This window comes from Mobula hypostoma (assembly GCF_963921235.1).
Source record: "Mobula hypostoma chromosome 8 unlocalized genomic scaffold, sMobHyp1.1 SUPER_8_unloc_9, whole genome shotgun sequence".
NCBI classification, from domain to species: domain Eukaryota; kingdom Metazoa; phylum Chordata; class Chondrichthyes; order Myliobatiformes; family Myliobatidae; genus Mobula; species Mobula hypostoma.
The window spans coordinates 80,165-105,208 of NW_026948132.1; the positions used below are offsets into that span (position 1 = coordinate 80,165).

A 25,044-nucleotide genomic window follows, 5' to 3' on the forward strand; every position below is an offset into this window, starting at 1 on the left:
ACACTGCAGTCCGTGTGGGGTAGAGGATGGGGGTGAGGGACACACATTGAAACACTGCAGTCCGTGTGGGGTAGAGGATGGGGGTGAGGGACACACATTGAAACACTGCAGTCCGTGTGGGGTAGAGGATGGGGGTGAGGGACACACATTGAAACACTGCAGTCCGTGTGGGGTAGAGGATGGGGGTGAGAGACACACATTGAAACACTGCAGTCCGTGTGGGGTAGAGGATGGGGGTGAGGGACACACATTGAAACACTGCAGTCCGTGTGGGGTAGAGGATGGGGGTGAGGGACACACATTGAAACACTGCAGTCCGTGTGGGGTAGAGGATGGGGGTGAGGGCCACACATTGAAACACTGCAGTCCGTGTGGGGTAGAGGATTGGGGTGAGAGACACACACTGAAACACTGCAGTCCATGTGGGGTAGAGGATGGGGGTGAGGGACAAACATTCAAACACTGCAGTCCCCTTGGAGCAGAGGATGGGGGTGAGGGACAAACATTGAAACACTGCAGTCCGTGTGGGGTAGAGGACGGGGGTGAGGGACACACATTGAAACACTGCAGTCCGTGTGGGGTAGAGGATGGGGGTGAGGGACACACATTGAAACACTGCAGTCCGTGTGGGGTAGAGGATGGGTGTGAGGGACACACACTGAAACACTGCAGTCCGTGTGGGGTAGAGGATGGGGGTGAGGGACACACATTGAAACACTGCAGTCCATGTGGGGTAGAGGATGGGGGTGAGGGACAAACATTCAAACACTGCAGTCCCCTTGGAGCAGAGGATGGGGGTGAGGGACAAACATTGAAACACTGCAGTCCGTGTGGGGTAGAGGACGGGGGTGAGGGACACACATTGAAACACTGCAGTCCGTGTGGGGTAGAGGATGGGGGTGAGGGACACACATTGAAACACTGCAGTCCGTGTGGGGTAGAGGATGGGGGTGAGAGACACACATTGAAACACTGCAGTCCGTGTGGGGTAGAGGATGGGGGTGAGGGACACACATTGAAACACTGCAGTCCGTGTGGGGTAGAGGATGGGGGTGAGGGACACACATTGAAACACTGCAGTCCGTGTGGGGTAGAGGACGGGGGTGAGGGACACACATTGAAACACTGCAGTCCGTGTGGGGTAGAGGATGGGGGTGAGGGACACACATTGAAACACTGCAGTCCGTGTGGGGTAGAGGATGGGGGTGAGAGACACACATTGAAACACTGCAGTCCGTGTGGGGTAGAGGATGGGGGTGAGGGACACACATTGAAACACTGCAGTCCGTGTGGGGTAGAGGATGGGGGTGAGGGACACACATTGAAACACTGCAGTCCGTGTGGGGTAGAGGATGGGGGTGAGGGACACATATTGAAACACTGCAGTCCGTGTGGTGTAGAGGCTGGGGGTGAGGGACACACATTGAAACACTGCAGTCCATGTGGGGTAGAGGATGGGGGTGAGGGACACACATTGAAACACCGCAGTCCGTGTGGGGTAGAGGATGGGGGTGAGGGACACACATTGAAACACTGCAGTCCGTGTGGGGTAGAGGATGGGGGTGAGAGACACACATTGAAACACTGCAGTCCGTGTGGGGTAGAGGATGGGGGTGAGGGACACACATTGAAACACTGCAGTCCGTGTGGGGTAGAGGATGGGGGTGAGGGACACACATTGAAACACTGCAGTCCGTGTGGGGTAGAGGATGGGGGTGAGGGACACACATTGAAACACTGCAGTCCGTGTGGGGTAGAGGATGGGGGTGAGAGACACACATTGAAACACTGCAGTCCGTGTGGGGTAGAGGATGGGGGTGAGAGACACACATTGAAACACTGCAGTCCGTGTGGGGTAGAGGATGGGGGTGAGGGACACACATTGAAACACTGCAGTCCGTGTGGGGTAGAGGATGGGGGTGAGGGACACACATTGAAACACTGCAGTCCGTGTGGGGTAGAGGAGGGGTGAGGGACACACATTGAAACACTGCAGTCCGTGTGGGGTAGAGGATGGGGGTGAGGGACACACATTGAAACACTGCAGTCCGTGTGGGGTAGAGGAGGGGGTGAGGGACACACATTGAAACACTGCAGTCCGTGTGGGGTAGAGGATGGGGGTGAGGGACACACATTGAAACACTGCAGTCCGTGTGGGGTAGAGGATGGGGGTGAGGGACACACATTGAAACACTGCAGTCCGTGTGGGGTAGAGGATGGGGGTGAGAGACACACATTGAAACACTGCAGTCCGTGTGGGGTAGAGGACGGGGGTGAGGGACACACATTGAAACACTGCAGTCCGTGTGGGGTAGAGGACGGGGGTGAGGGACACACATTGAAACACTGCAGTCCATGTGGGGTAGAGGATGGGGGTGAGGGACACACATTGAAACACTGCAGTCCGTGTGGGGTAGAGGATGGGGGTGAGGGACACACATTGAAACACTGCAGTCCGTGTGGGGTAGAGGACGGGGGTGAGGGACACACATTGAAACACTGCAGTCCGTGTGGGGTAGAGGAAGGGGGTGAGAGACACACTTTGAAACACTGCAGTCCGTGTGGGGTAGAGGACGGGGGTGAGAGACACACATTGAAACACTGCAGTCCGTGTGGGGTAGAGGATGGGGGTGAGAGACACACATTGAAACACTGCAGTCCGTGTGGGGTAGAGGATGGGGGTGAGGGACACACATTGAAACACTGCAGTCCGTGTGGGGTAGAGGATGGGGGTGAGGGACACACATTGAAACACTGCAGTCCGTGTGGGGTAGAGGATGGGGGTGAGGGACACACATTGAAACACTGCAGTCCGTGTGGGGTAGAGGAAGGGGGTGAGAGACACACATTGAAACACTGCAGTCCGTGTGGGGTAGAGGAAGGGGGTGAGAGACACACATTGAAACACTGCAGTCCGTGTGGGGTAGAGGATGGGGGTGAGGGACACACATTGAAACACTGCAGTCCGTGTGGGGTAGAGGATGGGGGTGAGGGACACACATTGAAACACTGCAGTCCGTGTGGGGTAGAGGATGGGGGTGAGGGACACACATTGAAACACTGCAGTCCGTGTGGGGTAGAGGACGGGGGTGAGAGACACACATTGAAACACTGCAGTCCGTGTGGGGTAGAGGACGGGGGTGAGGGACACACATTGAAACACTGCAGTCCGTGTGGGGTAGAGGACGGGGGTGAGGGACACACATTGAAACACTGCAGTCCGTGTGGGGTAGAGGATGGGGGTGAGGGACACACATTGAAACACTGCAGTCCGTGTGGGGTAGAGGATGGGGGTGAGGGACACACATTGAAACACTGCAGTCCGTGTGGGGTAGAGGATGGGGGTGAGAGACACACATTGAAACACTGCAGTCCGTGTGGGGTAGAGGACGGGGGTGAGGGACACACATTGAAACACTGCAGTCCGTGTGGGGTAGAGGACGGGGGTGAGGGACACACATTGAAACACTGCAGTCCGTGTGGGGTAGAGGATGGGGGTGAGGGACACACATTGAAACACTGCAGTCCGTGTGGGGTAGAGGATGGGGGTGAGGGACACACATTGAAACACTGCAGTCCGTGTGGGGTAGAGGAAGCGGGTGAGAGACACACATTGAAACACTGCAGTCCGTGTGGGGTAGAGGATGGGGGTGAGGGACACACATTGAAACACTGCAGTCCGTGTGGGGTAGAGGATGGGGGTGAGGGACACACATTGAAACACTGCAGTCCGTGTGGGGTAGGGGACGGGGGTGAGAGAAACACATTGAAACACTGCAGTCCGTGTGGTATAGAGGATGGTGGTGAGGGACACACATTGAAACACTGCAGTCCGTGTGGTGTAGAGGACGGGGGTGAGGGACACACATTGAAACACTACAGTCCGTGTGGGGTAGAGGAATGGGGTGAGAGACACACATTGAAACACTGCAGTCCGTGTGGTGTAGAGGAAGGGGGTGAGAGACACACATTGAAACACTGCAGTCCGTGTGGGGTAGAGGAAGGGGGTGAGGGACACACATTGAAACACTGCAGTCCGTGTGGGGTAGAGGATGGGGGTGAGGGACACACATTGAAACACTGCAGTCCGTGTGGGGTAGAGGACGGGGTGAGGGACACACATTGAAACACTGCAGTCCGTGTGGGGTAGAGTGTCGGGGTGAGGGACACACATTGAAACACTGCAGTCTGTGTGGGGTAGAGGACGGGGGTGAGGGACACACATTGAAACACTGCAGTCCGTGTGGGGTAGAGGATGGGGGTGAGGGACACACATTGAAACACTGCAGTCCGTGTGGGGTAGAGGACGGGGGTGAGGGACACACATTGAAACACTGCAGTCCGTGTGGGGTAGAGGACGGGGGTGAGAGACACACATTGAAACACTGCAGTCCGTGTCGGGTATAGGACGGGGGTGAGGGACCCACTTTGAAACACTGCAGTCCGTGTGGGGTAGAGGACGGGGGTGAGGGACACACATTGAAACTCTGCAGTCCGTGTGGGGTAGAGGATGGGGGTGTGGGACACACATTGAAACACTGCAGTCCGTGTTGGGTAGAGGATGGGTGTGAGGAGAGACACATATTGAAACACTGTAGTCCGTGTGGGGTAGAGGATGGGGGTGAGGAGAGATACACATTGAAACTCTGCAATTTGGTGCGGAGTTGTGAGGGACAGGTAATGTGGCGGATGTTGAGTGCATGGACTGACCCCACCCAGGGAACTGGGAAGTGTCCCATCACACTCCTGGCCTGTAGGCTGGGAAACACCTAACACCTGTGAGGAGCATAATGGGTGGAGGTGGAGTTGAGGTAGGATCTTGCGGAGATATCTGTGCAGATAGGTGGGTGAGGGTCGGCATTGTCTCAGTTGCTCTGTTCCAGTGTTGGGTTGTCTCCCTGTATCTTTAACAAGACTAATTTTCAAAATCCATACTTCCAGTGCCTCCAAAGCCTATCGTTGAAGTGCTGGGGGAGCAGGCCAGAGAGAAAAGCGAGGTGGAACTTCAATGCACGGTCCCACGGAGCAAACCTCGCGCCCGGATCCGCTGGTTCCGAGAAAAGAGACAACTTCAAGGTGAGGAAAGTCAGAGCCTCAGAGAGACACCAAGACATTACACACTGTCCCATCTCCACACCGTCCCATCTGCACACCATCCCATCACACACCGTCCCATCTACACACCGTCCCATCACACACCGTCCCATCTACACACCGTCCCATCACACACCATCCCATCTACACACCGTCCCATCACACACCGTCCCATCTACACACCGTCCCATCACACACCATCCCATCTACACTCCATCCCTCACATACACCCAGGGTCAGACATAGACTGAAGCTCCCTCCACACTGTCTCATCACACTCCCCTGATATCAGACACAGAGTGAATCTCCCTCCACACTGCCCCATCACACACTCCCAGGGTCAGACACAGAGTGAATCTCCCTCCACACCATCCCATCACACATTCCCAGGGTCAGACACAGAGTGAAGCTCCCTCCACACTGTCCCATCACACACTCCCAGAGTCAGACACAGAGTGAATCTCCCTCCACACCGTCCCATCACACACCCCTGATATCAGACACAGAGTGAATCTCCCTCCACACTGCCCCATCACACACTCCCAGGGTCAGACACAGAGTGAATCTCCCTCCACACTGTTCCATCACACACTCCCAGGGTCAGACACAGAGTGAATCTCCCTCCACACCATCCCATCACACATTCCCAGGGTCAGACACAGAGTGAAGCTCCCTCCACACTGTCCCATCACACACTCCCAGAGTCAGACACAGAGTGAATCTCCCTCCACACTGCCCCATCACACACTCCCAGGGTCAGACACAGAGTGAATCTCCCTCCACACTGTTCCATCACACACTCCCAGGGTCAGACACAGAGTGAATCTCCCTCCACACCATCCCATCACACATTCCCAGGGTCAGACACAGAGTGAAGCTCCCTCCACACTGTCCCATCACACACTCCCAGAGTCAGACACAGAGTGAATCTCCCTCCACACCGTCCCATCACACACCCCTGATATCAGACACAGAGTGAATCTCCCTCCACACTGCCCCATCACACACTCCCAGGGTCAGACACAGAGTGAATCTCCCTCCACACTGTCCCATCACACACTCCCAGAGTCAGACACAGAGTGAATCTCCCTCCACACTGTCCCAACACACACTCCCAGGGTCAGACGCAGAGTGAAACTCCCTGCACACTGTCCCATCACACACTCCCAGGGTCAGACACAGAGTGAATCTCCCTCTACTCTCTGGGGTCAGGCAAGGTGAAACTCCCTCCCTACCCACCCAATACACACTCCCACACTGGAGCAAAGATCGAGATCCTGAACTGTTGGGGTGCAGGACGCCTTGGGCCAGCTGATGGACGCAGAGGTGGGGGGCATTTCCGGCGACATCCTCCATTCAATCCGTTGACAGCGCTCCTAATGTGCCACTCAACTTCCTCCCAGCAACAGAAAATAATTCCGTCCTTCAGAGCGAATCCATGTTCGAAAGTTCACTGGTAGTCGAGGATGCATGAGGTGTTGTACATGTACCAATGCAGGTTCAGGAAGCTGAGCCAGGGCTGGTGCAGAGGGAGAGTTGAGGGAGGCGATGAGGAAGGAGCGCTGAGGGAGCACTGGGGTGCAGGGAGTGCTGAGGGAGGGTCAGTGAGGCGGGAGTGATGTGGGAGGGGTGGTGAGGAGGGAGTGTAGAGGCAGGGGTGGTGAGGAAGGAGTGATGTGGGAGGGGTGGTGAGGAGGGAGTGATGTGGGAGGGGTGGTGAGCAGGGAGTGCAGGGGGGGTGGTGAGGCGGGAGTGATCTGGGAGGGGTGGTGAGGAGGGAGTGTAGAGGCAGGGGTGGTGAGGAGGGAGTGTAGAGGCAGGGGTGGTGAGGAGGGAGTGCTGAGGGAGGGCTGGTGAGGAGGGAGTGATGTGGGAGGGGTGGTGAGGAGGGAGTGTAGGGGGGGTGGTGAGGCGGGAGTGATGTGGGAGAGGTGGTGAGGAGGGAGTGCTGAGGGAGGGGTGGTGAGGAGGGAGTGTAGAGGCAGGGGTGGTGAGGAGGGAGTGCTGAGGAAGGGGTAGTGAGCAGGGAGTTATGTGGGAGGGTCAGTGAGGAGGGAGCGCTGAGGGAGGGGTGCAGAGGAGGGAGCGCTGAGAGAGGGGATGGGGGGGACGCTGAGTGAGGGGTGCTGAGGGAGGGTCAGTGAGGAGGGAGTGCTGAGAGAGGGGATGGGGGGACACTGAGTGAGGGGTGCTGAGGGAGTGGCAGTGAGGAGGGAGCACTGAGGGAGTGGCAGTGAGGAGGGAGCGCTGAGAGAGGGGATGGGGGGACGCTGAGTGAGGGGTGCTGAGGGAGTGGCAGTGAGGAGGGAGTGCTGAGAGAGGGGATGGGGGGACGCTGAGTGAGGGGTGCTGAGGGAGGGTCAGTGAGGAGGGAGTGCTGAGAGAGGGGATGGGGGGACGCTGAGTGAGGGGTGCTGAGGGAGTGGCAGTGAGGAGGGAGCACTGAGGGAGTGGCAGTGAGGAGGGAGCGCTGAGAGAGGGGATGGGGGACGCTGAGTGAGGGGTGCTGAGGGAGTGGCAGTGAGGAGGGAGCGCTGAGAGAGGGGATGGGGGGACGCTGAGTGAGGGGTGCTGAGGGAGTGGCAGTGAGGAGGGAGCACTGAGGGAGGGTCAGTGAGGAGGGAGCGCTGAGAGAGGGGATGGGGGGACGCTGAGTGAGGGGTGCTGAGGGAGTGGCAGTGAGGAGGGAGCACTGAGGGAGGGTCAGTGAGGAGGGAGCGCTGAGAGAGGGGATGGGGGGGACGCTGAGCAAGGGGCTCTGAGGGAGGGTCAGTGAGGAGGGAGCGCTGAGGGAGTGGCAGTGAGGAGGGAGCGCTGAGAGAGGGGATGGGGGACGCTGAGTGAGGGGTGCTGAGGGAGGGTCAGTGAGGAGGGAGCGCTGAGGGAGGGGTGCAGAGGAGGGAGCGCTGAGAGAGGGGATGAGGGGGCACGCTGAGTGAGGGGTGCTGAGGGAGGGTCAGTGAGGAGGGAGCACTGAGGGAGTGGCAGTGAGGAGGGAGCGCTGAGAGAGGGGATGGGGGGACGCTGAGTGAGGGGTGCTGAGGGAGGGTCAGTGAGGAGGGAGCACTGAGGGAGTGGCAGTGAGGAGGGAGCGCTGAGAGAGGGGATGGGGGGACGCTGAGTGAGGGGTGCTGAGGGAGGGTCAGTGAGGAGGGAGCACTGAGGTTGGGGTGGTGAGGAGCGTATGCTTTGGGAGGAGTGGTGAATAGGAAACAGTCAACCCCGTGAACTTTTACATCTCCCTGCCCCATCCAAGCATTTAATCAGCGAATGGTGCATTCACTGCGAGGAGGCAGCCTAGATCAAAATGATTACTGATTTAGCATATAGATTGCTTCTTGAGGGATCACTGATGTTAAATTTCCGGATCATATGTTTTCTGTCACTGTTATGTCTTGTGTCAGTGAGCTGAAATCCTGCCTTAAAGAAGCTGTGACACTTTCTCTCCTGTTATGTTTGGAAGGAGCTGTGAAAAATCTTACAGCTCCTTCAGGAAGCATTGAAGGAGAATATCTGAAACATGAATTTATCTCTGACATTACCTCAACACCCTCTCACAGCCTGGCACTCCCTCCTTATCACCCCTCTCACAGAGCTCACTCCTCACCCCCTCCTACAACGATCACACCTCACCCCCTCCCACAGTGTTCCCTCCTTATCACCCCTCTCACAGAGCTCCCTCCTCACCCCCTCCTACAATGATCACACCTCACCCCCTCCCACAGTGTTCCCTCCTTATCACCCCTCTCACAGAGCTCCCTCCTCACCCCCTCTCACAGAGCTCCCTCCTTATCACCCCTCTCACAGAGCTCCCTCCTCACCCCCTCCCACAACGTTCCCTCCTCACTCCCAACCACAGCACTCCCTTCTCACCCCCTCCCACAGTGTTCCCTCCTCACCCCCTCCCAGAACGTTCCCTCCTCACTCCCAACCACAGCACTCCCTCCTCACCCCCTCCCACAGTGCTCCCTCCTCACCCCCTCTCACAGCACTCCCTCCTCACCCCCTCCCACAGTGCTCCCTCCTCACCGCCTCCCACAGTGCTCCCTCCTCACCCCCTCTCACAGAGCTCCCTCCTTATCACCCCTCTCACAGAGCTCCCTCCTCACCCCCTCCTACAACGATCACACCTCACACCCTCCCACAGTGCTCCCTCCTTATCACCCCTCTCACAGAGCTCCCTTCTCACCCCCTCTTACAACGATCACACCTCACCCCCTCCCACAGTGCTCCCTCCTTATCACCCCTCTCACAGAGCTCCCTCCTCACCCCCTCCCACAACGTTCCCTCCTCACTCCCAACCACAGCACTCCCTTCTCACCCCCTCCCACAGTGTTCCCTTCTCACCCCCTCCCACAGTGTTCCCTCCTCACCCCCTCCCACAATGTTCCCTCCTCACTCCCAACCACAGCACTCGCTCCTCACCCCCTCCCACAGTGCTCCCTCCTCACCCCCTCTCACAGAGCTCCCTCCTTATCACCCCTCTCACAGAGCTCCCTCCTCACCCCCTCCTACAACGATCATACCTCACCCCCTCCCACAGTGCTCCCTCCTCACCCCCCTCACAGAGCTCCCTCCTTATCACCCCTCTCACAGAGCTCCCTCCTCACCCCCTCCCACAACGTTCCCTCCCAACCACAGCACTCCCTCCTCACCCCCTCCCACAGTGCTCCCTCCTCACCCCCTCTCACAGAGCTCCCTCCTCACCCCTCCTACAGAGCTCCCTCCTCATCCCCTCCTACAACGATCATACCTCACCCCCTCCCACAGTGTTCCCTCCTCACCCCCTCCTACAACGATCACACCTCACCCCCTCCCACAGTGTTCCCTCCTCACCCCCTCACACAGCGTTCCCTCCTCACTCCCAACCACAGCACTCCCTCCTCACCCCCTCCCACAGCACTCCCTCCTTACCTCCTCCTATAGAATTCCCTCCTCACCCCCTCACACAGCGTTCCCTCCTCGCCTCCTCCCACAGCATTCCCTCCTCACCTCCTCCCACAGAGATCCCTCCTCACCCCCTCCCAGAGCGTTCCCTCCTCACCCCCTCCCACAGTGTTCCCTCCTCACCTCCTCCCACATTCCCTCCTCACCCCCTCCCACAGTGTTCCCTCCTCACCCCCTCCCATAGCGTTCCCTCCTCACCCCCTCACACCACTCCCTCCTCACCCCCTCCCCCAGTGTTCCCTCCTCACCCCATCCCACAGCGTTCCCTCCTCTCCCCTCCCACAGAGTTCCCTCCTCACCCCCTCTCAGTGTTCCTCCTCCTACAGAATTCCCTCCTCACCCCCTCCCACAGCGTTCCCTCCTCACCCCCCATAGCGTTTTCTCCTCACCCCCTCCCACAGTGTTCCCTCCTCACCCCCCATAGCGTTTTCTCCTCACCCCCTCCCACAGTGTTCCCTCCTCACCTCCTCCCACATTCCCTCCTCACCCCCTCCCACAGCATTCTCTCCTCACCCCCTCCCACAGTGCTCCTTCCTCACCCCCTCCCATAGCGTTTCCTCCTCACCCCCCACACCACTCCCTCCTCACCCCCTCCCACAGCGTTCCCTCCTCACCCCCTCCCACAACGTTCCCTCCTCACCCCCTCTCAGTGTTCCTCCTCCTACAGAATTCCCTCCTCACCCCCTCCCACAGCGTTCCCTCCTCACCCCCCCATAGCGTTCCCTCCTCACCCCCTCCCACAGTGTTCCCTCCTCACCTCCTCCCACATTCCCTCCTCACCCCCTCCCATAGCGTTCCCTCCTCACCCCCTCCCACAGTGTTCCCTCCTCACCTCCTCCCACATTCTCTCCTCACCCCCTCCCACAGTGTTACCTCCTCACCCCCTCCCATAGCGTTCCCTCCTCACCCCCTCACACCACTCCCTCCTCACCCTGTCCCACAGCGTTCCCTCCTCACCCCCTCCCACACTGTTCATTCCTCACCCCCTCTCACAGCGTTCCCTCCTCACCCCCTCCCACAGCACTCCCTCCTCACCCCCTCCCACAGTGTTCCCTCCTCACCCCCTCCCACAGCATTCCCTCCTCACCCCCTCCCACAGTGCTCCCTCCTCACCCCACCCACAGAGCTCCCTCCTCACCCCCTCCTACAATGATCACACCTCACCCCCTCCCACAGAGTTCCCTCCTCACCCCCTCCTACAACGATCACACCTCACCCCCTCCCACAGTGCTCCCTCCTCATCCCTCCCACAGTGTTCCCTCCTCACCCCCTCCCACAACGTTCCCTCCTCACTCCCAACCACAGCACTCCCTCCTCACCCCCTCCCACAGTGCTCCCTCCTCACCCCCTCTCACAGAGCTCCCTCCTTATCACCCCTCTCACAGAGCTCCCTTCTCACCCCCTCTTACAACGATCACACCTCACCCCCTCCCACAGTGCTCCCTCCTTATCACCCCTCTCACAGAGCTCCCTCCTCACCCCCTCCCACAACATTCCCTCCTCACCCCCTCCCACAGTGCTCCCTCCTCACCCCACCCACAGAGCTCCCTCCTCACCCCCTCCTACAATGATCACACCTCACCCCCTCCCACAGAGTTCCCTCCTCACCCCCTCCTACAACGATCACACCTCACCCCCTCCCACAGTGCTCCCTCCTCATCCCTCCCACAGTGTTCCCTCCTCACCCCCTCCCACAACGTTCCCTCCTCACTCCCAACCACAGCACTCCCTCCTCACCCCCTCCCACAGTGCTCTCTCCTCACCCCCTCTCACAGAGCTCCCTCCTTATCACCCCTCTCACAGAGCTCCCTCCTCACCCCCTCCTACAACGATCACACCTCACCCCCTCCCACAGTGCTCCCTCCGTATCACTCCTCTCACAGAGCTCCCTTCTCACCCCCTCTTACAACGATCACACCTCACCCCCTCCCACAGTGCTCCCTCCTTATCACCCCTCTCACAGAGCTCCCTCCTCACCCCCTCCCACAACATTCCCTCCTCACTCCCAACCACAGCACTCCCTCCTCACCCCCTCCCACAGTGCTTCCTCCTCACCCCCTCTCACAGAGCTCCCTCCTCATCCCCTCCTACAACGATCATACCTCACCCCCTCCCACAGTGTTCCCTCCTCACCCCCTCCTACAACGATCACACCTCACCCCCTCCCACAGTGTTCCCTCCTCACCCCCTCACACAGCGTTCCCTCCTCACTCCCAACCACAGCACTCCCTCCTCACCCCCTCCCACAGCACTCCCTCCTTACCTCCTCCTATAGAATTCCCTCCTCACCCCCTCACACAGCGTTCCCTCCTCGCCTCCTCCCACAGCATTCCCTCCTCACCTCCTCCCACAGCGTTCCCTCCTCACCCCCTCCCATAGCGTTCCCTCCTCACCCCCTCCCACAGTGTTCCCTCCTCACCTCCTCCCACATTCCCTCCTCACCCTCTCCCACGGTGTTCCCTCCTCACCCCCTCCCATAGCGTTCCATCCTCACCCCCTCACACCACTCCCTCCTCACCCCCTCCCACAGTGTTCCCTCCTCACCCCATCCCACAGCGTTCCCTCCTCACCCCCTCCCACAGTGTTCCCTCCTCACCCCCTCTCAGTGTTCCTCCTCCTACAGAATTCCCTCCTCACCCCCTCCCACAGCGTTCCCTCCTCACCCCCCCTTAGCGTTCCCTCCTCACCCCCTCCCACAGTGTTCCCTCCTCACCTCCTCCCACATTCCCTCCTCACCCCCTCCCACAGTGTTCCCTCCTCACCTCCTCCCACATTCCCTCCTCACCCCCTCCCACAGTGTTCCCTCCTCACCCCCTCCCATAGCGTTCCCTCCTCACCCCCTCACACCACTCCCTTCTCACCCCCTCCCACAGTGTTCCCTCCTCACCCCATCCCACAGCGTTCCCTCCTCACCCCCTCCCACACTGTTCCCTCCTCACCCCCTCTCAGTGTTCCTCCTCCTACAGAATTCCCTCCTCACCCCCTCCCACAGCGTTCCCTCCTCACCCCCCCATAGCGTTCCCTCCTCACCCCTCCCACAGTGTTCCCTCCTCACCTCCTCCCACATTCCCTCCTCACCCCCTCCCACAGCGTTCCCTCCTCACCCCCTCCCACAGTGTTCCCTCCTCACCCCCTCCCACAGTGTTCCCTCCTCACCTCCTCCCACAGTGTTCCTTCCTCACCCCCTCCCACAGTGTTCCCTCCTCACCCCCTCCTATAGCGTTCCCTCCTCACCCCCTCACACCACTCCCTCCTCACCCTGTCCCACAGCGTTCCCTCCTCACCCCCTCCCACACTGTTCATTCCTCACCCCCTCTCACAGCGTTCCCTCCTCACCCCCTCCCACAGCACTCCCTCCTCACCCCCTCCCACTGTGTTCCCTCCTCACCCCCTCCCACATCATTCCCTCCTCACCCCCTCCCACAGTGCTCCCTCCTCACCCCTCCCACAGAGCTCCCTCCTCACCCCCTCCTACAATGATCACACCTCACCCCCTCCCACAGTGTTCCCTCCTCACCCCCTCCTACAACGATCACACCTTACCCCCTCCCACAGTGCTCCCTCCTCATCCCTCCTCACCCCCCTACAGCGTTCCCTCCTCACTCCCAACCACAGCACTCCCTCCTCACCCCCTCCTACAACACTCCCTCCTCACCTCCTCCTATAGAATTCCCTCCTCACCCCCCCACAGCGTTCCCTCCTCACCTCCTCCCACAGTGTTCCCTCCTCACCCCCTCCATAGCGTTCCCTCCTCACCCCCTCCCACAGTGTTCCCTCCTCACCTCCTCCCACATTCCCTCCTCACCCCCTCCCACAGTGTTCCCTCCTCACCCCCTCCCATAGCGTTCCCTCCTCACCCCCTCCCACAGTGTTCCCTCCTCACCCCCTCCCATAGCGTTCCCTCCTCACCCCCTCACACCACTCCCTCCTCACCCCCCCCACACTGTTCATTCCTCACCCCCTCTCACAGCGTTCCCTCCTCACCACCTCCCACAGCGATCCCTCCTCACCCCCTCCCACAGTGTTCCCTCCTCACCCCCTCCCACAGTGCTCCCTCCTCACCCCTCCCACAGAGCTCCCTCCTCACCCCCTCCTACAATGATCACACCTCACCCCCTCCCACAGTGTTCCCTCCTCACCCCCTCCTACAACGATCACACCTCACCCCCTCCCACAGTGCTCCCTCCTCATCCCTCCCACAGCGTTCCCTCCTCACTCCCAACCACAGCACTCCCTCCTCACCCCCTCCCACAACACTCCCTCCTCACCTCCTCCTATAGAATTCCCTCCTCACCCCCTCCCACAGCGTTCCCTCCTCACCTCCTCCCACAGTGTTCCCTCCTCACCCCCTCCCATAGCGTTTCCTCCTCACCCCCCCCACACCACTCCCTCCTCACCCCCTCCCACAGCGTTCCCTCCTCACCTCCTCTCACAGTGTTCCCTCCTCACCTCCTCCCACAGCGTTCCCTCCTCACCTCCTCCCACAGTGATCCCTCCTCACCCCCTCCCATAGCGTTTCCTCCTCACCCCCCCCACACCACTCCCTCCTCACCCCCTCCCACAGCGTTCCCTCCTCACCCCCTCTCACAGTGTTCCCTCCTCACCTCCTCCCACAGTGTTCCCTCCTCACCCCCTCCCACAGCGTTCCCTCCTCACCCCCTCCCACAGCGTTCCCTCCTCACCCCCTCCCACAGTGCTCCCTCCTCACCCCCTCCCACAGCGTTCCCTCCTCACCCCCTCACACCACTCCCTCCTCACCCCCCCCACACTGTTCATTCCTCACCCCCTCTCACAGCGTTCCCTCCTCACCCCCTCCCACAGCACTCCCTCCTCACCCCCTCCCACAGTGTTCCCTCCTCACCCCCTCCCACAGTGCTCCCTCCTCACCCCTCCCACAGAGCTCCCTCCTCACCCCCTCCTACAACGATCACACCTCTCCCCCTCCCACAGTGCTCCCTCCTCATCCCTCCCACAGCGTTCCCTCCTCACTCCCAACCACAGCACTCCCTCCTCACCCCCTCCCACAACACTCCCTCCTCACCTCCTCCTATAGAATTCCCTCCTCACCCCCTCCCACAGCGTTCCCTCCTCACCTCCTCCCACAGTGTTCCCTCCTCACCCCCTCCCATAGCGTTTCCTCCTCACCCCCCCCACACCACTCCCTCCTCACCCCCTCCCACAGCGTTCCCTCCTCACCCCCTCTCACAGTGTTCCCTCCTCACCTCCTCCCACAGCGTTCCCTCCTCACCTCCTCCCACAGTGTTCCCTCCTCACCCCCTCCCATAGCGTTTCCTCCTCACCCCCCCACACCACTCCCTCCTCACCCCCTCCCACAGCGTTCCCTCCTCACCCCCTCTCACAGTGTTCGCTCCTCACCTCCTCCCACAGTGTTCCCTCCTCACCCCCTCCCACAGCGTTCCCTCCTCACCCCCTCCTACAGAATTCCCTCCTCACCCCCTCCCACAGCGTTCCCTCCTCACCCCCTCCTACAGAATTCCCTCCTCACCTCCTTCCTCACCACTCCTTCCTTATTGCCCCTCCCACTGCACTCCATGCTGGTAAAAAGGTCAGCACAGCGTTGCGGGCCGAAGGGCCTGTGTTGTGTGGAATGTTTTATATTTGCCATGTTTAGAGAGGTCTGCATGTCAGTAAGTCTACTCTTATAATTAGACCTGACTTGTTTATCACTGAAAACAATGACTGGCATGAATATTCATGCCGACACTATGCCACGTCCATTTTTATTTTTATTACCACTGAGTAACCAGTGTTCACACGCAGACCGCAGCAGAGTGGAGCCAATGCCAAGTGCACCAGCAGTTTGCTCCCCAAATACTGATAGGTGCACCAGTCTGAGAGGATTTCAAAACGTCCCATCCAATGTCACATGTTCTCGCAAGCGTCCAGATGGGGCCAAGCCAGCATGAGGCGTTTGCTGTGAAAAGATCTCACTGTTCTTGGGTCATAGAAGCCAGTTTTCTGCTTCATTTGACAGTGAAGGAAATCAGTAAGTATCTTTACATTCTCAAGAGGCAGCACTGCAAGCAGTGTACCAACAAACTTCTTGTCTGCACCATCTTGAGCAGCCAAGGTTCGCCTTGGTAAATGGTTAGCATAGATGTTGTGGGCCGAATGAACTTTTGCTGTGCTGTGTTGGGATCAAGGTTAGGAGGATCCCAGGGATCCTGGGTCCTGAGTCTGTGGGACACAGACTCTCTGGTATTCCCATTTTGTTGGATCATGTTGTTGTTGCTGCACAAATCCTTGCTGAGGCTGTCTTTGGTGCAGTTTTGGTCACCCCATGACAGGACTTGTACTGGAGCTTTCAAGTGGCGACAGGAGAGCTTCTCCAGGATGCTGCCTGGATTGAAGGGAATGTGCAAGAAATTCAGGTTTATTCTCATCTGACTGTACATATATACAACCAAACAAAACAACATTCCTCCAGACCACGGTGCACAATAGATCACACACACACAGCACATAAACAACAAAAAACAAGTTAATGAACTGTAATTCAAACTGCATGTAGCGTGCAGCACAGGTAAACAGCATAGAGCTCGCTGTCAGTGGAGGGAAGCTATTCAGTCAGAGGGACTGAAAATCATTCCCTGCAACATTTCACAGTAAGGATAATTATTATCGATCATTTCATTATGGACGGTGTTTCAAGAGTTGAGGGGAAGTTGGACAAACTTGGGTTGGAGTGAAGATTGAGTGGTGACCTGGTCTTGGAGTTGGTTTATTATTCTCACATGTACTGAGAAACAGTAAATATCTTGTTTTGCATACTGTTCATACAGAGCATTGAGGTAGAACAAGGTAAAACAACGGAGGGCAGAATAAAGTGGAACAGCAACAGAGAGAGTGCAGTGCAGACAGACAATAAGATGTAAAGCCACAACAGGGCAGATTGTGAAAGTGTCCAACTTATCAGACAAGACGTTGTTCAAATCTGACACAAGAAGAGCAGGGTACCAGGAATGTGTCAGTGGGATGGTGCTGGAGGCAGGTACGAGGTTCTTAGACACGCATATGAATGAGTGGGGAATGGGATGTGGACATTGTGTAGACAGAGAGGATTAGTGTGTCAGACACACACGTGAATGTGTGGGGAATGGAGGGATGTGGACATTGTGTAGACAGAGGGGATTAGTGTGTCAGACACACACATGAGTGTGTGGGGAATGGAGGGATATGGACATTGTGTAGACAGAGGGGATTAGTGTGTCAGACACACACATGAGTGTGTGGGGAATGGAGGGATATGGATGTTGTGTAGACAGGAGGGATTAGTGTGTCAGACACACACATGAGTGTGTGGGGAATGGAGGGATGTGGACATTGTGTAGACAGAGGGGATTAGTGTGTTAGACACACACATGAGTGTGTGGGGAATGGAGGGATATGGATGTTGTGTAGACAGGAGGGATTAGTGTGTCAGACACACATAGAAACATAGAAACACAGAAAATAGGTGCAGGAGTAGGCCATTCGGCCCTTCGAGCCTGCACCGCCATTCAGTATGATCATGGCTGATCATCCAACTCAGAACCCTGCACCAGCCTTCCCTCCATACCCCCTGATCCCTTTAGCCACAAGGGCCATATCTAACTCCCTCTTAAATATAGCCAATGAACTGGCCTCAACTGTTTCCTGTGGCAGCGAATTCCACAGATTCACCACTCTCTGTGTGAAGAAGTTTTTCCTAATCTCGGTCCTAAAAGGCTTCCCCTTTATCCTTAAACTGTGACCCCTCGTTCTGGACTTCCCCAACATCGGGAACAATCTTCCTGCATCTAGCCTGTCCAATCCCTTTAGGATTTTATACGTTTCAATCAGATCCCCCCTCAATCTTCTAAATTCTAACGAGTATAAGCCTAGTTCATCCAGTCTTTCTTCATATGAAAGTCCTGCCATCCCAGGAATCAATCTGGTGAACCTTCTTTGTACTCCCTCGATGGCAAGGATGTCTTTCCTCAGATTAGGGGACCAAAACTGCACACAACACTCCAGGTGTGGTCTCACCAAGGCCTTGTACAACTGCAGTAGTACCTCCCTGTTCCTGTACTCCAATCCTCTTGCTATAAATGCCAGCATACCATTCGCCTTTTTCACCGCCTGCTGTACCTGCATGCCCACTTTCAATGACTGGTGTATAATGACACCCAGGCCTCGTTGCACCTCCCCTTTTCCTAATCGGCCACCATTCAGATAATAATCTGTTTTCCTGTTTTTGCCACCAAAGTGGATAACTTCACATTTATCCACGTTAAATTGCATCTGCCATGAATTTGCCCACTCACCTAACCTATCCAAGTCACCCTGCATCCTCTTAGCATCCTCACAGCTAACACTGCCACCCAGCTTCGTGTCATCCGCAAACTTGGAGATGCTGCATTTAATTCCCTCATCCACGTCATTAATATATATTGTAAACAACTGGGGTCCCAGCACTGAGCCTTGCGGTACCCCACTAATCACTGCCTGCCATTCTGAAAAGGTCCCATTTATTCCCACTCTTTGCTTCCTATCTGCCAACCAATTCTCTATCACCATCAATACCTTATCCCCAATACCCTGTGCTTTAAGTTTGCACACTAATCTCCTGTGTGGGACCTTGTCAAAAGCCTTTTGAAAATCCAAATATACCACATCCACTGGTTCTCCCCTATCCACTCTACTAGTTACATCCTCAAAAAATTCTGTGAGATTCGTCAGACATGATTTTCCTTTCACAAATCCATGCTGACTTTGTCCGATCATTTCACCGCTTTCCAAATGTGCTGTTATCACATCCTTGATAACTGACTCCAGCAGTTTCCCCACCACCAATGTTAGGCTAACCGGTCTATAATTCCCTGGTTTCTCTCTCCCTCCTTTTTTAAAAAGTGGGGTGACATTAGCCACCCTCCAATCCTCAGGAACTAGTCCAGAATCTAAAGAGTTTTGAAAAATTATCACTAATGCATCCACTATTTCTTGGGCTACTTCCTTAAGCACTCTGGGATGCAGACCATCTGGCCCTGGGGATTTATCTGCCTTTAATCCCTTCAATTTACCTAACACCACTTCTCTAATAACATGTATTTCCCTCAGTTCCTCCACCTCACTGGACCCTCTGTCCCCTACTTTTTCCGGAAGATTATTTATGTCCTCCTTAGCGAAGACAGAACCAAAGTAATTATTCAAATGGTCTGCCATGTCCTTGCTCCCCATAATCAATTCACCTGTTTCTATCTGTAGGGGACCTACATTTGTCTTAACCAATCTTTTTCTTTTCACATATCTATAAAAGCTTTTACAGTCAGTTTTTATGTTCCCTGCCAGTTTTCTCTCATAATCTTTTTTCCCCTTCCTAATTAAGCCCTTTGTCCTCTTCTGCTGGACTCTGAATTTCTCCCAGTCCTCAGGTGAGCCACTTTTTCTGGCTAATTTGTATGCTTCTTCTTTGGAATTGATACTATCCCTAATTTCCCTTGTCAGCCACGGGTGCACTACCTTCCTTGATTTATTCTTTTGCCAAACTGGGATGAACAATTGTTGTAGTTCATCCATGTGATCTTTAAATGCTTGCCATTGCATATCCACCGTCAACCCTTTAAGTGTCATTTGCCAGTCTATTTTGGCTAATTCACGTCTCATACCTTCAAAGTTACCCTTCTTTAAGTTCAGAACCTTTGTTGTGTGGGGAATGGAGGGATGTGGGCATTCTGTAGACAGAGGGAATTATTGTGTCAGACACACAGATGAATGTGTGGGGAATGAAGGGATGTGGACACTGTGTAGACAGAGGGGATTAGTCTGTCAGACACACACATGAATGTGTGGGGAATGGAGGGATATGGTCATTGTGTAGACAGAGGGGATTAGTCTGTCAGACACACACATGAATGTGTGGGGAATGGAGGGATATGGTCATTGTGTAGACAGGGGGGATTAGTGTGTCGGACACACACGTGAATGTGTGGGAATGGAGGGATATGGTCATTGTGTAGACAGAGAGGATTAGTGTGTCAGACACACACGTGAATGTGTGGGGAATGGAGGGATATGGACACTGTGTAGACAGAGAGGATTAGTGTGTCAGACACACACGTGAATGTGTGGGGAATGGAGGGATATGGACACTGTGTAGACAGAGAGGATTTAGTTTAGTTCAGCACAGACTCTGGGGGCTGAGGGGCTGTTCCTGTGTGTGTTCTGTTCTGTTTTCTATCGGATGTTGGTGTATGAGATACTCTGATGCACCCATGTCTTTTGCTGTATGATTTGTGTTCTGTATTGGATGATCTATGTTTCATATTGTACGACCTGTGTGCTGTGTTGTATGATAGATTTTCCATGTTGTATGATCTATGTCTATGTTGTATGATGTAAGTTCTGTGTTCTACAGTACTGTGCAAATGTCTTAGGCACATAGCGTGGGTGTTTATGACTTTTGCACAGTGCTGTATTTGTCAATGTGGAACACAGAGAAAGTTTGTTAATCTGGCAGGAGAAAAGGATGTTGCACATAGTGAGAGTACAGCACTGTGGCAGGGGTGTGGGACAGCTGGCAGAGAAGCAGTTCCGGGCAAGGGTTGGCGCCGGTCCAGACACACCCAGCCTGGAGACACCAGGCAAGGACATTTGATTCCAAACAGTTGCTTGATTGATAATTACAGAATGTCTCTCTGGTGTTTCCCACTTCCTCCCTTCTCCTTTCCCCCTTTTCCAACCATGATTCCCCTCTCCCTGCTCTCTCCCCACTCTCAGTCCATAATGGAGACCAACATCAGAATCAGGTTTATCATCACTCACATATGTCATGAACTCTGTTTTTTGTGTGGCAGCAGTTCAGTGTAAAACATAAAATTCATACAATACTGTGCAAAAGACTTAAGTAACCTAGCTATATATCAGTGCCTATGTATGACCTGGTGTTTGACATCTGCTCTTTGTTGTACAACCCGTGTTCCATGTGGTATGACTTATGTTCTGCGTTGGGTGACATCTTTTCTCCTTTAGGAGCCAGTAGTCAGGAGCAGCAGGGAAAGGTATTCATGGTGACCAGCCTGGTGAAGATTCCGGTGCTCCGGAAGGACGACGGAGCGATGGTGATTTGCGAGGCTGATGTCCCCGGGGTGAAGGGGATGAAGAGGCGGACAGAGTTCCCACTCAGCGTGCGCTGTGAGTTTCAGAATGTACAGTGGGGGAGATCGGGGGGACGGGAATGGCCCGTATCAGTGTGAGGTACAGGTACACTAATAATAGTAATAGTAATCATTTATATTTTCTTGATCCTGAGTGGGAGATTCTTTCGTTGCAGTAGCAACATTTAAAACCACATGTAGCAGTGTGCCGACTTAACTAATAAAGTACAAAACAATAATATACACAATAATAATTTACCAATGTGCAATAATTTGCAATAATGTCCAATAATAATTGCAAAATAATAAAACAGAGACTATTATACTATGATGGGTGTTCTCGGGCCGCACAGAGATGAACTGTTGTATATGCTTATTCCGTTTGATAGGAAAGATTTTCTGTAACAATCCTTGTGACAGTGGAGTTAAATGAACCTGTTCGAAAGGTGCTCCGCTGCTTATTCAGTAGGTCATGGAGAGGATGTGCCTGATTGTCCATAATGGATAACAGTTTGTTTAGTGACCTTCTCTCCACCACTAACTCAGAAGAGTCTGGGTTGTAGCCAAGGATGGAACCAGCCTTTTAGGTGAGTTTATTTAGTCTTTCTGCATCACCAGCACCAATGCTGCTCCCCCAACATAAAGCTGTAAATACGACTGCTCTTGCTGCAGCAGACTGGTAAAAGATCTCTAACACCCTGCTGCACACATTGAAGGATCTCAGCTTCCTTAGAAAATAGAGTCTGTTCATCCCCTTCTCGTAAACAGCCTTGATGTTGGTTTTCCTGTCAAGTCTGTCGTCGAGGTGAACACCCTCTTCTCCCAGACCATGTACAGGACTCCTCACAGTCCTCTTCCTCCTAAAATCAATCACCATCTCCCTGATTTTGGCCACATTCAGGAGCAGGTGATTCCTTGCACACCACTCCACAAACTTGTCCACCTGTCCACTGTACTCTGACTCCTGCCCATCTCTGATACTCCCAGCCACCGCAGAGTCATCAGAGAACTTCTGCAAGTGGCAAGACTCAGATTTGTACTGAAAGTCTGAGGTGTACAGTGTGAACAGAAACAGAGACAGGACCATCCCTTGTGGCATTCTAGTGTCACTCACCTCTCAGACAGAGAACTACCCACCCGAAACTGGGTCTATCTGTCAGGTAGTCAGTAATCCAGGAGAGAGTGGACTTGTCTACGCACATCCTTTGCAGCTTCTCACTCAGAAGAAGTGGGTGTATCATATTGAAGGAAATAGAGAAACCAAGAACTGTGATTCTCACAATGTCACCAGCATCCTCCATGTGGGACTGAGCCCTCTGCAACAGGTGGGTGATGCCATCATCCACTCCCACATGAGGCTGGTAGGCAGACTGTGGAGAGTGCGATGAAGATTAGATTATTAGATTATGAGGACACACAGTCCTCTTTTATTGTCATTTAGTAATGCATGCATTAAGAAATGATACAATATTCCTCCAGTGTGATATCACAGAAGCACAGGACAGACCAAGACTGAAAAACTAACAAAAACCACATAATTATAACTTATAGTTACAACAGTGCAACAATACCATAACTTGATGAAGAACAGGCCATTGTCACAGTAAAAAAGTTCAAAGTCTCTTGAAAGTCCCACATCTCACGCAGACGAGAGAAGGAAGTAAACTCTCCCTGCCGTGCCCGACCACAGTCCGACTCTCAGTCGTTTGAAAACTTCGAGCCTCTGATCAGCCCTCCGACACTGAGTATCGAGCACCTTCTCTATCCGAATGCTTCGACCTCAGCCTCGGTTGCCAGCAGCAGGCAAAGCCAGGGATTTTGGGGCCTTCCCTCCCGAGATTCTCGATCGCACAGTAGCAGCAGCAGCGAACCGGGCATTTCAGAATTTTCTCCAGATGTTCCTCTGTGCTTCTCACATCTGTCTCCATCAAATCAGAATTGTGCACTGCTCCCTATTTAACAAATATGATATCATTTCACTGGAGAGCTGCGCGCGGTGCCATCTTCTCCTCCCGCCTTATCTCACCTCACCTCACCTTGGACCGCAGAACTCACCTGCGGTCCAAGGTAAGTCAGGACCAGACTCTCCAGCACCTTCATCACATGAGATGTGAGGGCAATTGATCTGTAGTAAATAAGTTCAGATGGAGTCGCCTTCTTGGGTGCAGGAACCAAGCAAGAAGTCCTCCGTAGCACCAGTATCTTTTCCTTACTCAGACTCAGATAGTAAAGGTGCTGCAAAATACCAGACAGCTGACTCGCACAGTCCTTCAGTACCCTGGGGCTGATACCGTCCGGGCCAGCAGCCTTGCCTTGATGTAGTCTGGATAAGTGTGAGGTGCTACATTTTGGGAAGCCAGCAGAGGACAACGCTCTCAGAGTGAGCGGCAGGACTGAGATGCAACGGGACTTGGGAGTCCTCGTACAGGATACCCTTAAGGTTAACCTCCAGGTTGAGTCGGTGGTGAAGAAGGCGAATGCAATGTTGGCATTCATTTCTAGAGGAATAGAGTATAGGAGCAGGGATGTGATGTTGAGGCTCTATAAGGCGCTGGTGAGACCTCACTTGGAGTACTGTGAGCAGTTTTGGTCTCCTTATTTAAGAAAGGATGTGCTGACGTTGGAGAGGGTACAGAGAAGATTCACTAGAATGATTCCGGGAATGAGAGGGTTAACATATGAGGAATGTTTGTCCGCTCTTGGAATGTATTCCTTGGAGTTTAGAAGAATGAGGGGGGACCTCATAGAAACATTTTGAATGTTGAAAGGCATGGACAGAGTAGATGTGGCAAAGTTGTTTCCCATGGTGGGGGAGTCTAGTATCGAGAGGGCATGACCTAAGGATTGAAGGGCGCCCATTCAAACAGAAATGCGAAGAAATTTTTTTAGACAGAGGGTGGTGAATCTATGGAATTTGTTGCCACGGGCAGCAGTGGAGGCCAAGTCATTGGGTACATAAGGCAGAGATTGATAGGTATCTGAGTAGCCAGGGCATCAAAGGTTATGGTGAGAAGGCGGGGCAGTGGGATGAAATGGGACAATGGATCAGCTCATGATAAAATGGTGGAGCAGACTCGATGGGCCAAATAGCCAACTTCTGCTCCTTTGTCTTATGGTCTTATGGACTCAGGAGAGTACTTCAGAACAAAGAGACCCAGGGCCCAGGGGAGTGATGTAGAACAGAGGGACCCAGAGGTACAGGTACACGGTTCCCTGGGGAGTGAGGTATAACAGAGAGACCCAGGGGTACAGGTACACGGTTCCCTGGGGAGTGATGTAGAGACCCAGGGGTACAGGTACACATTCCCTGGGGAGTGATGTAGAACAGAGAGACCCAGGGGTACAGGTACACGGTTCCCTGGGGAGTGATGTAGAACAGAGAGACCCTGGGGTACAGGTACACGGTTCCCTGGGGAGTGATGTAGAACAGAGAGAACCTGGGGTACAGGTACACGGTTCCCTGGGGAGTGATGTAGAACAGAGAGACCCTGGGGTACAGGTACACGGTTCCCTGGGGAGTGCTGTAGAACAGAGAGAACCTGGGGTACAGGTACACGGTTCCCTGGGGAGCGATGTAGAACAGAGAGACCCTGGGGTACAGGTACACGGTTCCCTGGGGAGTGCTGTAGAACAGAGAGAACCTGGGGTACAGGTACACGGTTCCCTGGGGAGTGATGTAGAACAGAGAGACCCTGGGGTACAGGTACACGGTTCCCTGGGGAGTGATGTAGAACAGAGAGACCCCGGGGTACAGGTACTCGGTTCCTAAAAGTGGTGACATGGTTAGACAGCATGGTGAATAAGGTGATTGTCATGCTGGCCTTCATTGGTCAGGGCACTGAGTTCAGGAATTAGGACATTAGATTGC

The 25,044-nt window shown here is 54.8% G+C and overlaps 1 protein-coding gene across 1 annotated transcript in view; it reads left to right on the forward strand.

Annotated features, from left to right (window-relative positions):
• Positions 1-4,941: 4,941 nt before the first annotated feature.
• The window catches only part of cadm4 (cell adhesion molecule 4), a gene marked incomplete at its 5' end in the record, with an annotated part of 182,674 nt that continues 162,571 nt past the window's right edge, over positions 4,942-25,044 (forward strand). Inside the window, 2 exons of the mRNA XM_063039059.1 lie at positions 4,942-5,076; positions 21,052-21,213. Coding sequence (XP_062895129.1) covers positions 4,942-5,076; positions 21,052-21,213 — 297 coding nt within the window. The remainder of the gene's footprint in view (positions 5,077-21,051; positions 21,214-25,044) is intronic.